The sequence below is a fragment of the Eleutherodactylus coqui genome, chromosome 10 (assembly GCF_035609145.1).
Source record: "Eleutherodactylus coqui strain aEleCoq1 chromosome 10, aEleCoq1.hap1, whole genome shotgun sequence".
Classification (NCBI taxonomy): domain Eukaryota; kingdom Metazoa; phylum Chordata; class Amphibia; order Anura; family Eleutherodactylidae; genus Eleutherodactylus; species Eleutherodactylus coqui.
Window position 1 is genome coordinate 12,406,298 of NC_089846.1, and position 17,247 is coordinate 12,423,544.

Here is a 17,247-nt window from a genome sequence, read left to right on the forward strand (position 1 = left end):
CCCAGTGAGTGCCTGCGCAGTGAGATCTGCTAAGGACGATGAGCTACGTAATGTGATCTGTGTTGTGTGATCTATTTCCTCATAGATTGCAAGCTCTTGTGATCAGGACCCTCACTCCTGTTTCCTCATAGGAGTGACAAAAGAGCTTACAATCTATTTCCTCATAGATTGCAAGCAAGCCTATTGTAGTGGCCCAGAGTTAACGGGGCCATTCCATAAGTATGAATGCATTTGCCTTGTGCCTATGTGTTGTTAGTTTCTTCTATGTTGAATGAATTTGATGTGTATTTCCCCTCTGCAGCACTGAATAGGTTACTGTCTGGGTTATGTCTGGAAAATGTATCTTGTTGTGAGTTATGTGACCTTGTTCCATATATGTGATTGCAAGGTGTATGTAAGTAAGTCAAAGAGAGGTAGTGGAGTCTTCAAGTTGGAGAGAGTGGAGACTTGTGAGTGCTTAGGAGAAATCGTGCCCAGGATGGAAGAGTGATTGCCTTGTGTGTGCCCTGGGTACAATTCACCCTGGCATCCCTGCTATTGACCTGGAGGACTGAGAGAGTTAGAGGAGCCGCGATGCAGCGCGGAGTGCTACTTCTTAAAAGTGAGTGCTGACCGGTAGAGAGCTGGAGGCAGAGAAGAGAGTGGCTGGAAACAGAACCCTGCAGATAACTTGGTCTGTGGACTCATCTGTCATTCTGCGATTCCTCCCTGTCGCACCACTAATTGTACCTGCACCAGTGTCCTGATGGCCTATGTAAATTGTTTTGGACTGTTACCGTTTACAAGTAAACGAGCACTGCCAACCGTTCCCGGATTTGCTTTGAAGCATTTCCCTGTGTGTGAACTACTTATTTCAACCATCTAGATTCACCGCAGAGGATGGAACGGTGGCAACACGAGTGACAGGACATTAAGGTGAACCATGTATTGGGTTACCCCGTAAAACTCCCCCAGTAGTAACTTAGACGGTTCCCGTGCTACCCCCAGGAGAGGAGGTGGTAGAGCCCCGTGACAAGGCCTCAATCTATCCCGCTGTCTCCTCGGCTGTGGGCCCGCTCCTTGGTCGCCCCTATATAGTAACATAGTATGTTAGGCTGAAGGGAGACATTGTCCATCTAGTTCAGCCTGTTTCCACCATCCTCCCTCACCCACCTGGTTGATCCAGAGGAAGGCTCTCCCCCCCCCCCCCCCAGTCCCCAGTTTAAACACTCCTTCAACCTTCTAGCCTTCTTCTCATAGATTGTAAGCTCTTGGGAGCAGGCACCTGACCCCTAGTTCCTCATAGATTGTAAGCTCTTGTGATCAGGATCTTCACCCCCAGTTCCTCACAGATTGTAAGCTCTTGGGAACAGGACCCTCACCCCTAGTTTCTCATAGAGTATAATAAGCTCTTGTGTCCCCCTAGTTCCTCCTAGATTGTAAGCTCTTGTGTCCCCCTAGTTCCTCATAGATTGCAAGCTCTTGGAAACAGGACCCTCACCCCTAGTTCCTCATAGAGTATAATAAGCTCTTGTGTCCCCCTAGTTCCTCCTAGATTGTAAGCTCTTGTGTCCCCCTAGTTCCTCCTAGATTGTAAGCTCTTCTGTCCCCCTAGTTCCTCATAGATTGCAAGCTCTTGGAAACAGGACCCTCACCCCTAGTTCCTCATAGATTATAATAAGCTCTTGTGTCCCCCTAGTTCCTCCTAGATTGTAAGCTCTTGTGTCCCCCTAGTTCCTCCTAGATTGTAAGCTCTTGTGTCCCCCTAGTTCCTCATAGATTGTAAGCTCTTGTGTCCCCCTAGTTCCTCATAGATTGTAAGCTCTTGTGTCCCCCTAGTTCCTAATAGATTGTAAGCTCTTGTGTCCCTCTAGTTCCTCGCAGAGTATAAGCTCTTGTGTCCCCCTAGTTCCTCATAGATTGTAAGCTCTTGTGTCCCCCTAGTTCCTCATAGATTGTAAGCTCTTGTGTCCCCCTAGTTCCTCATAGATTGTAAGCTCTTGTGTCCCCCTAGTTCCTCATAGATTGTAAGCTCTTGTGTCCCTCTAGTTCCTCGCAGAGTATAAGCTCGTATCCCCCTAGTTCCTCATAGATTGTAAGCTCTTGTGTCCCCCTAGTTCCTCATAGATTGTAAGCTCTTGTGTCCCCCTAGTTCCTCATAGATTGTAAGCTCTTGTGTCCCCCTATATCCTCATAGATTGTAAGCTCTTGTGAGCAGGACCTTCACTTCTATTCGGGATCCTCGGAATACTCGCTTCGGCAAGTTGCTAGCGTACGAATACCTATTGAGTGCTATTACAAGGAGCGACTGTTGTTCACTTGTTCGTGTTCGCGGTCGCTGTAGCGCTCGCTTCCCTGCCGTTATTGTCTAGGCCTTGAGGCACAAACATTTCCCTGTTTACACCAGAAGATCATCAACCAGCGATTATTTTTTAGGTGAGCTGATCGAAGCGACCAGTGAACAAATTCTCGCTCGTCACCCAGTTGACAACCGTCGCTTACATTCGCTCTTTTCAGTGACTAATGGGATAACAGGCGCGCTGCGGCGCGGTAGTGGCGGCTCACGTTTCCTTGGCACTATATGGTTATTATCGTATGGCGTGTGATTCAGTAGTGAAAACGTCATTCCCAACGGTGCCGGGCAGATGGGAGAAGTTAGTTATGGCCGTTTATGGGGGGAGAAGCTACAACTCTACGGCTGCTCTAACGGCCCTTGACAAGAGCAGCAGCTGGAGGATGCGCTGCAGGGGCGCGGCCTACTAGGAGTAGTGAGGCCTGTATCCGTCGCCATGGTAACGCTGATGTCTGACGCACGGGGCTGGGGACGCTTGCACGCTCCTCCCGTCCCTACGTGCGGGTTCCCGCCGTCGTGCTGTCTGTTGCTGTGGGGAGGTGCAGGTTCGTCTCCCGGTGTCCGTGCTCCACTGACGGGATGGGCAGAGGTCTCCTCCGGGCTGTGCTGGGGCTCTGGCGGCTCAGGAGGTGAGTGAGGAGCGGGCAGGCGGCCTGTGCTGAGGGCAGGGGGGAGGAGAAGGCGGCGGCAGCAGCAGCAAGAGCTGTGGAAGCGAAGGTCCGGGAGCTGGAGAGGAGAGGGCGGGGAGAAGAGCAGGGCTGAGCCGGCTGCAGGCAGAAGGAGGCCGCAACCCCCGTCCAGGCAGTACGCAGGCCGTCATCCCGCGCAGGTCGCTCTACACAGCATTGTCCCCCTCAGATCACACTGCACAGCTCATGGTCCCCCCCTCAGATCACACTGCACAGCTCATGGTCCCCCCCTCAGATCACACTGCACAGCTCATGGTCCCCCCCCCCCCCCTCAGATCACACTGCACAGCTCATGGTCCCCCCCCCCTCAGATCACACTGCACAGCTCATGGTCCGTCCCCCCCTCAGATCACACTGCACAGCTCATGGTCCCCCCCCCTCCCTCAGATCACACTGCACAGCTCATGGTCTCCCCCCCCCCCCCTGCCTCAGATCACACTGCACAGCTCATGGTCCCCCCCCCCCCCTCAGATCACACTGCACAGCTCATGGTCCCCCCCCCCCCCCCTCAGATCACACTGCACAGCTCATGGTCCCCCCCCCCTCAGATCACACTGCACAGCTCATGGTCCACCCCCCCCCCCCCCCTCAGATCACACTGCACAGCTCATGGTCCACCCCCCCCCCCCCCCTCAGATCACACTGCACAGCTCATGGTCTCCCCCCCCCCCCCCTGCCTCAGATCACACTGCACAGCTCATGGTCCCCCCCCCCTCAGATCACACTGCACAGCTCATGGTCCCCCCCCCCTCAGATCACACTGCACAGCTCATGGTCCCCCCCCCTGAGATCACGCTGCACAGCTCATGGTCCCCCCCCCCCTGAGATCACGCTGCACAGCTCATGGTCCCCCCCCCCCTGAGATCACGCTGCACCGCTCATGGTCCCCCCCCCCCTGAGATCACGCTGCACAGCTCATGGTCCCCCCCCCCCATGAGATCACGCTACACAGCTCATGGTCCCCCCCACCCCTGAGATCACGCTGCACAGCTCATGGTCCCCTCCCCCCCTGAGATCACGCTGCACAGCTCATGGTCCCCCCCCCCCTGAGATCACGCTGCACAGCTCATGGTCCCCCCCCCCCTGAGATCACGCTGCACAGCTCATGGTCCCCCTCCCCTGAGATCACGCTGCACAGCTCATAGTCCCCCCCCCCCCCCGAGATCACGCTGCACAGCTCATGGTCCCCCCCCCCCCTGAGATCACGCTGCACAGCTCATGGTCCCCCCCCCCCCCCGAGATCACGCTGCACAGCTCATGGTCCCCCCCCCCCCCTGAGATCACGCTGCACAGCTCATGGTCCCCCCCCCCCTGAGATCACGCTGCACAGCTCATGGTCCCCCCCCCCCCTGAGATCACGCTGCACAGCTCATGGTCCCCCCCCCCTGAGATCACGCTGCACAGCTCATGGTCCCCCCCCCCCTGAGATCACGCTGCACGGCTCATGGTCCCCCCCCCCCCTGAGATCACGCTGCACGGCTCATGGTCCCCCCCCCCTGAGATCACGCTGCACGGCTCATGGTCCCCCCCCCCTGAGATCACGCTGCACGGCTCATGGTCCCCCCCCCCCCTGAGATCACGCTGCACGGCTCATGGTCCCCCCCCCCCCCTGAGATCACGCTGCACGGCTCATGGTCCCCCCCTGAGATCACGCTGCACGGCTCATGGTCCCCCCCTGAGATCACGCTGCACGGCTCATGGTCCCCCCCTGAGATCACGCTGCACGGCTCATGGTCCCCCCCCTGAGATCACGCTGCACGGCTCATGGTCCCCCCCTGAGATCACGCTGCACGGCTCATGGTCCCCCCCTGAGATCACGCTGCACGGCTCATGGTCCCCCCCTGAGATCACGCTGCACGGCTCATGGTCCCCCCCTGAGATCACGCTGCACGGCTCATGGTCCCCCCCCTGAGATCACGCTGCACGGCTCATGGTCCCCCCCCTGAGATCACGCTGCACGGCTCATGGTCCCCCCCCTGAGATCACGCTGCACGGCTCATGGTCCCCCCCTGAGATCACGCTGCACGGCTCATGGTCCCCCCCCCTGAGATCACGCTGCACGGCTCATGGTCCCCCCCCCTGAGATCACGCTGCACGGCTCATGGTCCCCCCCCCCTGAGATCACGCTGCACGGCTCATGGTCCCCCCCCCTGAGATCACGCTGCACGGCTCATGGTCCCCCCCCCTGAGATCACGCTGCACGGCTCATGGTCCCCCCCCCCTGAGATCACGCTGCACGGCTCATGGTCCCCCCCCCTGAGATCACGCTGCACGGCTCATGGTCCCCCCCCCCTGAGATCACGCTGCACGGCTCATGGTCCCCCCCCCCTGAGATCACGCTGCACGGCTCATGGTCCCCCCCCCCTGAGATCACGCTGCACGGCTCATGGTCCCCCCCCCCTGAGATCACGCTGCACGGCTCATGGTCCCCCCCCCTGAGATCACGCTGCACGGCTCATGGTCCCCCCCCCCTGAGATCACGCTGCACGGCTCATGGTCCCCCCCCCCTGAGATCACGCTGCACGGCTCATGGTCCCCCCCCCCTGAGATCACGCTGCACGGCTCATGGTCCCCCCCCCTGAGATCACGCTGCACGGCTCATGGTCCCCCCCCCTGAGATCACGCTGCACGGCTCATGGTCCCCCCCCCTGAGATCACGCTGCACGGCTCATGGTCCCCCCCCCCTGAGATGAGATCACGCTGCACGGCTCATGGTCCCCCCCCCTGAGATGAGATCACGCTGCACGGCTCATGGTCCCCCCCCCCTGAGATGAGATCACGCTGCACGGCTCATGGTCCCCCCCCCCTGAGATGAGATCACGCTGCACGGCTCATGGTCCCCCCCCCCCTGAGATGAGATCACGCTGCACGGCTCATGGTCCCCCCCCCTGAGATGAGATCACGCTGCACGGCTCATGGTCCCCCCCCCGAGATCACGCTGCACGGCTCATGGTCCCCCCCCCCCCCACCCCCGAGATCACGCTGCACGGCTCATGGTCCCCCCCCCCCCCTCAGATCCCGCTGCGCGGCTCATGGTCCCCCCCCCCTCAGATCCCGCTGCGCGGCTCATGGTCCCCCCCCCCTCAGATCCCGCTGCGCGGCTCATGGTTCCCCCCCCTCAGATCCCGCTGCGCGGCTCATGGTCCCCCCCCCCTGAGATGAGATCACGCTGCACGGCTCATGGTCCCCCCCCCTGAGATGAGATCACGCTGCACGGCTCATGGTCCCCCCCCCTGAGATGAGATCACGCTGCACGGCTCATGGTCCCCCCCCCCCTGAGATGAGATCACGCTGCACGGCTCATGGTCCCCCCCCCCGAGATCACGCTGCACGGCTCATGGTCCCCCCCCACCCCCGAGATCACGCTGCGCGGCTCATGGTCCCCCCCCCACCCCCGAGATCACGCTGCGCGGCTCATGGTCCCCCCCCCCCCTCAGATCCCGCTGCGCGGCTCATGGTCCCCCCCCCCCCCCTCAGATCCCGCTGCGCGGCTCATGGTCCCCCCCCCCCCTCAGATCCCGCTGCGCGGCTCATGGTCCCCCCCCCCTCAGATCGCGCTGCGCGGCTCATGGTCCCCCCCCCCCCCCTCAGATCGCGCTGCGCGGCTCATGGTCCCCCCCCCCCCCCCCCCTCAGATCGCGCTGCGCGGCTCATGGTCCCCCCCCCCCTCAGATCGCGCTGCGCGGCTCATGGCCCCCCCCCCCCCCCTCAGATCCCGCTGCGCGGCTCATGGCCCCCCCCCCCTCAGATCCCGCTGCGCGGCTCATGGTCCCCCCCCCCCCTCAGATCCCGCTGCGCGGCTCATGGTCCCCCCCCCCCTCAGATCCCGCTGCGCGGCTCATGGTCCCCCCCCCCCTCAGATCCCGCTGCGCGGCTCATGGTCCCCCCCCCCCTCAGATCCCGCTGCGCGGCTCATGGTCCCCCCCCCCTCAGATCCCGCTGCGCGGCTGATGGTCCCCCCCCCTCAGATCCCGCTGCGCGGCTCATGGTCCGTCCCCCCCCCTCAGATCCCGCTGCGCGGCTCATGGTCCGTCCCCCCCCCTCAGATCCCGCTGCGCGGCTCATGGTCCCCCCCCCCCTCAGATCCCGCTGCGCGGCTCATGGTCCCCCCCCCCCTCAGATCCCGCTGCGCGGCTCATGGTCCCCCCCCCCCCCTCAGATCCCGCTGCGCGGCTCATGGTCCCCCCCCCCCCTCAGATCCCGCTGCGCGGCTCATGGTCCCCCCCCCCCCTCAGATCCCGCTGCGCGGCTCATGGTCCCCCCCCCCCTCAGATCCCGCTGCGCGGCTCATGGTCCCCCCCCCCCCTCAGATCCCGCTGCGCGGCTCATGGTCCCCCCCCCCCCTCAGATCACGCTGCACGGCTCATGGTCCCCCCCCCCTGAGATGAGATCACGCTGCACGGCTCATGGTCCCCCCCCCTGAGATGAGATCACGCTGCACGGCTCATGGTCCCCCCCCCTGAGATGAGATCACGCTGCACGGCTCATGGTCCCCCCCCCTGAGATGAGATCACGCTGCACGGCTCATGGTCCCCCCCCCCGAGATCACGCTGCACGGCTCATGGTCCCCCCCCCCACCCCCGAGATCACGCTGCACGGCTCATGGTCCCCCCCCCCCCCCTCAGATCCCGCTGCGCGGCTCATGGTCCCCCCCCCCCCTCAGATCCCGCTGCGCGGCTCATGGTCCCCCCCCCCCCCCTCAGATCCCGCTGCGCGGCTCATGGTCCCCCCCCCCCCCTCAGATCCCGCTGCGCGGCTCATGGTTCCCCCCCCCACTCAGATCCCGCTGCGCGGCTCATGGTCCCCCCCCCCCTGAGATGAGATCACGCTGCACGGCTCATGGTCCCCCCCCCCTGAGATGAGATCACGCTGCACGGCTCATGGTCCCCCCCCCTGAGATGAGATCACGCTGCACGGCTCATGGTCCCCCCCCCCTGAGATGAGATCACGCTGCACGGCTCATGGTCCCCCCCCCCCCTGAGATGAGATCACGCTGCACGGCTCATGGTCCCCCCCCCCGAGATCACGCTGCACGGCTCATGGTCCCCCCCCCACCCCCGAGATCACGCTGCGCGGCTCATGGTCCCCCCCCCCTCAGATCCCGCTGCGCGGCTCATGGTCCCCCCCCCCCCCCCCTCAGATCCCGCTGCGCGGCTCATGGTCCCCCCCCACCCCCCTCAGATCGCGCTGCGCGGCTCATGGTCCCCCCCCCCCCCCCTCAGATCGCGCTGCGCGGCTCATGGTCCCCCCCCCCCTCAGATCGCGCTGCGCGGCTCATGGTCCCCCCCCCCCTCAGATCGCGCTGCGCGGCTCATGGTCCCCCCCCCCCTCAGATCGCGCTGCGCGGCTCATGGTCCCCCCCCCCTCAGATCCCGCTGCGCGGCTCATGGTCCCCCCCCCCCCCCTCAGATCCCGCTGCGCGGCTCATGGTCGTCCCCCCCCTCAGATCCCGCTGCGCGGCTCATGGTCGTCCCCCCCCTCAGATCCCGCTGCGCGGCTCATGGTCCCCCCCCCCCCTCAGATCCCGCTGCGCGGCTCATGGTCCCCCCCCCCCTCAGATCCCGCTGCGCGGCTCATGGTCCCCCCCCCCCCTCAGATCCCGCTGCGCGGCTCATGGTCCCCCCCCCCCCCTCAGATCCCGCTGCGCGGCTCATGGTCCCCCCCCCCCCCTCAGATCCCGCTGCGCGGCTCATGGTCCCCCCCCCCCTCAGATCCCGCTGCGCGGCTGATGGTCCCCCCCCCTCAGATCCCGCTGCGCGGCTCATGGTCCGTGTCCCCCCCTCAGATCCCGCTGCGCGGCTCATGGTCCCCCCCCCCCTCAGATCCCGCTGCGCGGCTCATGGTCCCCCCCCCTCAGATCCCGCTGCGCGGCTCATGGTCCCCCCCCCCCCTCAGATCCCGCTGCGCGGCTCATGGTCCCCCCCCCCCCCTCAGATCCCGCTGCGCGGCTCATGGTCCCCCCCCCCCTCAGATCCCGCTGCGCGGCTCATGGTCCCCCCCCCCCCTCAGATCCCGCTGCGCGGCTCATGGTCCCCCCCCCCCCTCAGATCCCGCTGCGCGGCTCATGGTCCCCCCCCCCCTCAGATCCCGCTGCGCGGCTCATGGTCCCCCCCCCCTCAGATCCCGCTGCGCGGCTCATGGTCCCCCCCCTCAGATCCCGCTGCGCGGCTCATGGTCCCCCCCCCCTCAGATCCCGCTGCGCGGCTCATGGCCCCCCCCCCTCAGATCCCGCTGCGCGGCTCATGGCCCCCCCCCCTCAGATCCCGCTGCGCGGCTCATGGTCCCCCCACTCAGATCCCGCTGCGCGGCTCATGGTCCCCCCCCCCCTCAGATCCCGCTGCGCGGCTCATGGTCCCCCCACTCAGATCCCGCTGCGCGGCTCATGGTCCCCCCCCCCCCTCAGATCCCGCTGCGCGGCTCATGGTCCCCCCCCCCTCAGATCCCGCTGCGCGGCTCATGGTCCCCCCCCCCCTCAGATCCCGCTGCGCGGCTCATGGTCCCCCCCCCCCTCAGATCCCGCTGCGCGGCTCATGGTCCCCCCCCCCTCAGATCCCGCTGCGCGGCTCATGGTCCCCCCCCCCTCAGATCCCGCTGCGCGGCTCATGGTCGTCCCCCCCCCCCCCTCAGATCCCGCTGCGCGGCTCATGGTCCCCCCCCCCCTCAGATCCCGCTGCGCGGCTCATGGTCCCCCCCCCCCTCAGATCCCGCTGCGCGGCTCATGGTCCGCCCCCCCTCCGATGACGCCGCGCGGCTCATGGTCCCCCCCCCTCCGATGACGCCGCGCGGCTCATGGTCCCCCCCCCCCTCCGATGACGCCGCGCGGCTCATGGTCCCCCCCCCCCCCTCCGATGACGCCGCGCGGCTCATGGTCCCCCCCCCCTCCGATGACGCCGCGCGGCTCATGGTCCCCCCCCCCCCTCCGATGACGCCGCGCGGCTCATGGTCCCCCCCCCCCCCTCCGATGACGCCGCGCGGCTCATGGTCCCCCCCCCCCCTCCGATGACGCCGCGCGGCTCATGGTCCCCCCCCCCCTCCGATGACGCCGCGCGGCTCATGGTCCCCCCCCCCCTCCGATGACGCCGCGCGGCTCATGGTCCCCCCCCCCCTCCGATGACGCCGCGCGGCTCATGGTCCCCCCCCCCTCCGATCCCGCTGCGCGGCTCATGGTCCCCCCCCCCTCAGATCCCGCTGCGCGGCTCATGGTCGTCCCCCCCCCCCTCAGATCCCGCTGCGCGGCTCATGGTCCCCCCCCCCCTCAGATCCCGCTGCGCGGCTCATGGTCCCCCCCCCCCTCAGATCCCGCTGCGCGGCTCATGGTCCCCCCCCCCTCCGATGACGCCGCGCGGCTCATGGTCCCCCCCCCTCCGATGACGCCGCGCGGCTCATGGTCCCCCCCCCCTCCGATGACGCCGCGCGGCTCATGGTCCCCCCCCCCTCCGATGACGCCGCGCGGCTCATGGTCCCCCCCCCCTCCGATGACGCCGCGCGGCTCATGGTCCCCCCCCCCCCCTCCGATGACGCCGCGCGGCTCATGGTCCCCCCCCCCCCCTCCGATGACGCCGCGCGGCTCATGGTCCCCCCCCCCCTCCGATGACGCCGCGCGGCTCATGGTCCCCCCCCCCCCTCCGATGACGCCGCGCGGCTCATGGTCCCCCCCCCCCTCCGATGACGCCGCGCGGCTCATGGTCCCCCCCCCCCCTCCGGTGACGCCGCGCGGCTCATGGTCCCATCCCCCCCTCCGATGACGCCGCGCTGTTCATGGTCCCCCCCCCTCCGATGACGCCGCGCGGTTCATGGTCCCCCCCCCCCCCTCAGATGACGCCGCGCGGCTCATGGTCCCCCCTTTCTCAGATCACACTGCACAGCTCATGGCACCCCCTAGATGGTGCTCAGCCACGTGGCGTCCCCCCGCCGAAATGGCACTGCACCCTCGCCACACCTCCTTTGAGATTGTGCACCTGTCTCTCTTCCCTTAGATCACGCTGCGCCACTTGTCATAACCTCTCTTTCCTCTCTTATACAGCGAATGTAAAAGGATGAACTATTTTCATTTAATGGCTGCCGGGGAGGAATAGGTAAGTGTAGAATGACAGAACCCCTTTAACACAAACAGGAAGTGCTCTTTGCCTGGTGTAGGGCGGTCTATAGTGGGAGTAATTGTACCCTGTGATAGGACTATTAGGGCATCACCCTGGCATACCTGCAGTCATAGTGTCACATTGTTTTCTATGAATCGTATGAAGGTCTTTGCCTTATTTGTCTTCTTTCTCTCCTAGGGTTTGATATCTTCCTGAGGGTTCGCTTCTGCAGACATCGCACTCACAGCTAGAATGTTCCTTCTGGATGCCCCTCTTCTGGCAGCTTTTCAGAAACAATGGACGCCATTTGGATGTAATGCACCCTGTAGAGTACCGACCTCCCTTCCTCAGCCTGCCCAGGTGGCCAGTAGCCCTGTAGCCGCAGATGTCGAGGGCACAGTAGACAGTCCTCAGAGCGGTGAGTCTTCTCTGACTGTGAACCTCGAATATGAGCGGATTATGCAGTGGAACAGAAAGGTGGACCTGAATATCGACAAAGGACAGAAGTCCAGTTCTACCCTCTTCAAAGGACACGCCAGAGAAAAGGCTGCGCTCATCGTCCCGGTGCAGTTCAAAGACTTTAAAGAGGAGAGCTCCGATTTCAGGGGTCTTTCTCTGGACTCGGACAGCGATGATTCTGTAGACAGAGGCATTGAAGAAGCTATCCAGGAATACTTAAAGAACAAGGTCAGAGCTTCCCCAGTGCCCTGCGCGCCTGCAGCTAAAAGCCCAAATATCACTGAAAATGACACAGACAAGGTGAAATCTGCTCAGATCAGTCCCCCAGCCAGGAAGTATCCGGTCAACATGGTGACCTCCTACAAAGTGTGCAATTCCTTTACCGTAGAGAGCTGGCCCCGATGCTCATCGCCAGACAGTGTGGGGAGCGACGACTCCTTCGAGCAAAGCATCAATGAGGAAATTGAGCAGTTTCTCATCGAGAAGAAACTACACAACAATGCGATCACATCCGGCTCTAGTAAGAAAGCCGCAACTAGTCGCTTTGTAGCCAAACCAAAACCTTTCAAGGCCGCAGACAAGCCAGGCCCCAAGCAAGGGATAAAGGTGCCCACCATGAAAACAGTCTCTGAAAGCCTTCATGTGCTTCCTATCACTAATAAGCCCAAAGTAGAAAGTTGTAAAAGTAACTTTCGCCTCAAGCCTGGGTCTGGCCCAGCCAAGCCGAACCTCTTGAGACTTCTGCCCCCTCCTCCTGTGCAGTGTAGTGAGTTGTCAGACTCCAGCAGTGATGATGGGATTGAGGAAGCCATTCAATTGTACCAGCTGGAAAAAAGCAAATTAGAAGGAAGCCTTAGCTCAACTTCCAGAACTTCTCTGGAGAAGGATGGGAAAAGCACAAGGAGTACCACGTCAGATGTTAGTCACTGCCAGATGAAGAAATCTCCAGAACCCCAGGTTAAAACCTACCACAGGAAGAGAAAACTGCCCAATGTCAAACTTGCTGCTTCTCCAGATTTCACAAGCAAGAAGACCTTTCATTTAAAAGCCGACCAGAGTCATGAATACAAACATGAGGTAGCGGCTACATGGAGGGTGGAAACGGCAGCAGAACTTATGTGCGCTGAAGCGATACTGGACATATCTAAAGCGATATTGCCTTCACAGCCAGCAAGTCAACTTATAGTTTCACAGGACAAGCTGCCAACCCGGCCTGCGTCCCCTTGTCCTAGCGACAGCTCGATTGACAGTGACGACAGCATAGAGCAGGAGATAAGAACATATTTGGCTCAGAAAGCTCAAGCTGAGAGTCTGGGAGTCACTTCAGCCAAACAGTCACCAAAGGAACAAAAGTCTGAACCCCCAAAACGTCTGCCCCCGTGCAATACCAAGACTGCCGGGACAAGTAAAGGAAATGACAAAGGTATACTTAAGGACTCTCTTGAGAAAGGTGCAAAGTCTCTGAATGTTGATAGCAGCCCAGTAAATTCAGCCTTAACCTTCAGTCCATCTGCTACAGGCAAAACTACTGAGTCTTACCCCGACTACGCTTCTAAGCATCACCACCAAGCGGAGGATGCCAAGCATCGCATTATTCAAGTTATGGAAAGTCTTGAGTCTTCTCCAGGAGCGACTGGAGGTAAGCGGAAAATGTTCATGAAGGTGAGAAGTAGCTGCAGCGGAGATAAGAGTAGTTCTTTGGACAGTGATGAAGACTTGGACTCTGCTATAAAGGATCTGTTGAGGTCCAAACGAAAATGCAAAAAAAGACCAAAAGATGGGAGACCACAGTGTAAGAAGAAGGTCCGGTTTGGAGAAACAACAACTAGACCATTAGAAACAGTGGGTGGCACAGAGCAGGACTGCAAGCCCAAATCCCTTGTCAAAAGCTGCCTTGTAATTTCCAATGACCCAAAAGACACTTCTTTTAGGAAGTCAAAGACCAACGTGAAATTGAAAGATGAGAGAAAAGCTCCAGTGGGAAATACAGAATTGTCTGCTGGCAGCAAACCCATTGAGTGTAAACCAGCTCGTGCCTCTGACAAGCCTGTAAAGATAAGTAGTGCCTTGCCCGATGCCCAGGACAGCAGCTCGGTGGACAGCGATGATAGTATAGAGCAAGAAATAAGGAAATTCCTTGCCGACCGAGCGCGGGAGTCTGCGGACCGTTCTGTAGCACAAAGGACAACCTCTCCCGTGATCACTGCGACCGTTAGCGGGACTAAGACTACCCGGGCCTGCACTGTTAGTTCTATACCTGTAATGAAGGAGCCAGCCTGTACAGATAGTCCTGCATCCGTAAAACAGCCGGTCTGCACAGTTAGTCCTACATCCGTAAGGGAGCCAGCCTGTACAGTTAGTCCTGCATCCGTAAGGGAGTCGGCCTGCACAGTTAGTCCTGCATTCATGAAAAAGGAAGCCGGGGTGTTATCAAGTTCTGTGACTGAGACCATTCTCCAGAAAGTCCGTGAGAAGGATCGCTCAGCTGCACCAGCTACCCAGCCTGCTGTTGTAAAACATCTGTATGGTTATAAAGACCCCTTAACTCCAGTAGCAAGTTTGCAGAAACCTACAGCCATAGCCTCCGCTGCGGCGCTACACAGCGTCATCGTCAAGAGAGAGTGCATTCTAGATCAAAGCAAGATTGCAAGGCCGGCCGAGGTGACCCTTCCGAAGGCTCGAGACAGAGTTCTAGTGAAAACTGGTGTGAACAGTTCACAAGGGAACATCCCAATCTCCGGAAACTTTGTTGCTGGTCTTAAATACATTTCCGGAACAGAACAGCAGCTTCTCTTAAATGTAGGGAAGACGGGAACAACCAGGCTGGCCACGGACTTCTACAATCCTGGAGGACCCATCACACAGCTTGGGAATTGTCAGGCGATGTCTAAAAAAACACTCCTTTTAGAACAGCCTAAAGTTGTCCAAGCCCCTGCTTTTTCTCTCGGCGCCCCCATGGTACGCCCTGCACTGTATGTGGTAACCACCAAAGTGGTGCAAGAAGCTTCTGCCTCCTTGTGTCTCCCCATAAATGCTGCGACCTACGACACTGGCCTGAACTTAATGAGTATTCAGTACTGTCCCAGTCAGGTAGCCCCTCACACGTCTGCATGCACGGCCCCGTTCTCCTTTCAGCAAGCCCTCAACAATGAGACCATGGTCATTACCCCAGGCAAGGCCGGAGAGCTCCCCACACTCATTACCCAAGCAAGACCAAGCGAAGCAACATCTGTGCGTATAGAGGGAGAAAGCAAGTTTCCCAATGTTACTGATGGTCCAGCCGGAGACCTAGAGGCAGGAGCTAGCATGCTGCAGAAGGATGAGGTGCAAGTACTGTAGTCTCCCATAGGTCCACTGTACATAGTTGAATGACTGACCTGACCGGTCTTGATACTAGCCCCTATTTTGTAGGGGAGGGCAGGTTTATACTAGTATCCCAGCAATATGGGACTGTGTTGTGCTGTTGGGGCCACAGAGATGTCATCTACTCCCGACCTTACATGAAGGAGGAATTGTATGCTTTTATATTACTAGTAAGGTCTTGCATAGTGATTGTTCTCTTTGGAGGTACATGGGCGATTATATTGGGGAACTGCATTATTCTTCATTCTCAGGGTAATCTGGCAATACAGTAAGGATATGCCTAAACCATTATGTAGCCTGCATCATATAGGCAAAGTATTGACATAGGCAGCGGTGACAATTGCATGGACCACCCCTGACTGCAGAGCTCGGCTGCATGAGAATATTGGGGAAAGATGCAGTTCTCCTCTATCATCCGCGGACCTCCATAGTAGCAGTAAGCTGGACAAAAGCCTATAGCCGGTAGCGCTCCAGGAGTAAGCGGAGGAAGTGTAGCTGTTAATAGCTTACGACGTCCGTGCCGTGGTACCTGTCAGCTCAATTTTGTAGTTGACCCTCATTACTTGTGTCTTGATACAGTAATATAGGTAACCCACTGATGTTAGGGGGGGTCTCTGGTCTGCTTCACATCCACCTCTCACAATCCTGGAGATCCTGTGAACATTCCAAAATATTAATTTGTGAAATTTCTTAAAATGTAAATATTTTTTTTTTCCTACTTTTAGTGTTTTTACATTGAGCTTCGTGTAGATTTTAAGCCCATTTGAAGGATTTTATTGCACTTGTTTTTTTGTTTTTTTTTCTTGGACTGTTGGATTTAATTTTTTTTTATTTTTTTTTTGTTCTTTTTTTATTTTTTTTATAGACTTTTGTTTTTAACGCTTCGTTCCCCCAGATCACGGCGTCCTGGAGGTTTCTTCAGCTTTTCCTGTACAATGTCTGTGTCTCGGTTTCAGCATCTTCTATTCTGTAGATCTTGTAAATGATGTAAAAACTTTTCTCTCTTTCTTGGGAAAAAAAAAAAGAAACCACAACCTGCCTTGGCGTTCCGATTCCTGGAGATTGTGTTGCTGTTATTTAAACCTCGTATGAAGATAAAGCGAGTTCTGTGTTTTACTTGAGGCTGAATAGACTCCTAATTTCTTATTCATGGCTGGCTTTTCACCTTTGTTGCTTTTCACGTTTTGGTAACCTGCAGGTGGCGTTGTCTATAAAGCCTCATTCCGATGACTGTATTCCTACGGGGGTCTGTGCCCATATTCTAAATGTACCCGCTGGATCTTTGGGTTTTTGCTGGATTACGGTGTTGTAGTAAGTTTAGTTCAATAGAAGGTGGAAGAGACGAGAGTTGGACTTTTACGGCCAAGATCCAGTTAGATGAGACCCAAGTAGTCAGTCAGCTTGAGGCCTTCTGGACTTCGCCACTTGCAGGAGCCACTATATACTTTGTCGGAGGTTGCCCCAATGGCTGCATACCCCGGGAAAGGGTTCGGCTTTGATGTTGCTGAGTTGAATTGACCACTTGCTGTTGCATTGGCCAGAGTTCGACCGTTCTTTCCCTGACCGAATATTGGGGCTGCTCTCAGATAAAGTATCACGTTTCCCGTATGATATGTGAAGGCCTTATTCACACTTAGCGATAGTGGTGCTGCACCATCACTGGGCCATCAATACACTATATTACTGGTACGCGATGGCCGCAAGCAGACGCCATCATGGAACCATGAAGTCATGGGTAAACTGTCTCAAAAAACCATCATCTAGGGAAACTGCCGCAACGTAGAAAAAACGCACAATTATGTAAAATGTCGAATTAAAGAGACATTAATACACGTTGTGTGAACAAGGTCTTACACCACAGATTGAAATCTCGGGATGGGTGGGAGTCCCAGCAGCCAGACCCTTCGGAGGGGGGATACATTGCTGGGATGGGAACAACCCCTTTTAAGTTCTGAACATCATTTTACAGTCTACCTCTGATCGGCATGTAAGGCCAATTTCACACAAGCCTGTTAAAGGCACATTTATACGTGGCGGTCTACAGACCCGAACCTGGATAATCAACCTGAGATGTTTTGGGTTCAGGTCTGAAGACCCACGTGAGATTTTGGCACTCTTCTGAATTACTCCTGGTCCTGTAATGTATGTATGTAAACTGGTCTAAGGGTGCGTTCACACACAGCGGAATTAATGTGGACTTTCTGCTTTAAGATCCACAACTGCAGTACAGTTAGCTCCTTCAAGTGCAGTCTGCTGCGGGTCAGCCTCAAAATCCGCGTCAAAATCGGCCCCCAAAACTTCCACATCTGAACACAAAGTTAAGGCT

At 59.1% G+C, this 17,247-nt stretch overlaps 1 protein-coding gene across 1 annotated transcript; it reads left to right on the forward strand.

Annotated features, from left to right (window-relative positions):
• Nucleotides 1-2,836: 2,836 nt before the first annotated feature.
• On the forward strand, nt 2,837-16,037 carry PPP1R26 (protein phosphatase 1 regulatory subunit 26). The gene is made up of 2 exons (XM_066580237.1): nt 2,837-2,961; nt 11,298-16,037. The coding sequence occupies exon 2, from the start codon at nt 11,352-11,354 to the stop codon at nt 14,895-14,897; it is 3,546 nt and encodes a 1,181-aa protein (XP_066436334.1). The 5' UTR covers nt 2,837-2,961; nt 11,298-11,351; the 3' UTR covers nt 14,898-16,037.
• The last annotated feature ends 1,210 nt before the right edge of the window (nt 16,038-17,247 follow it).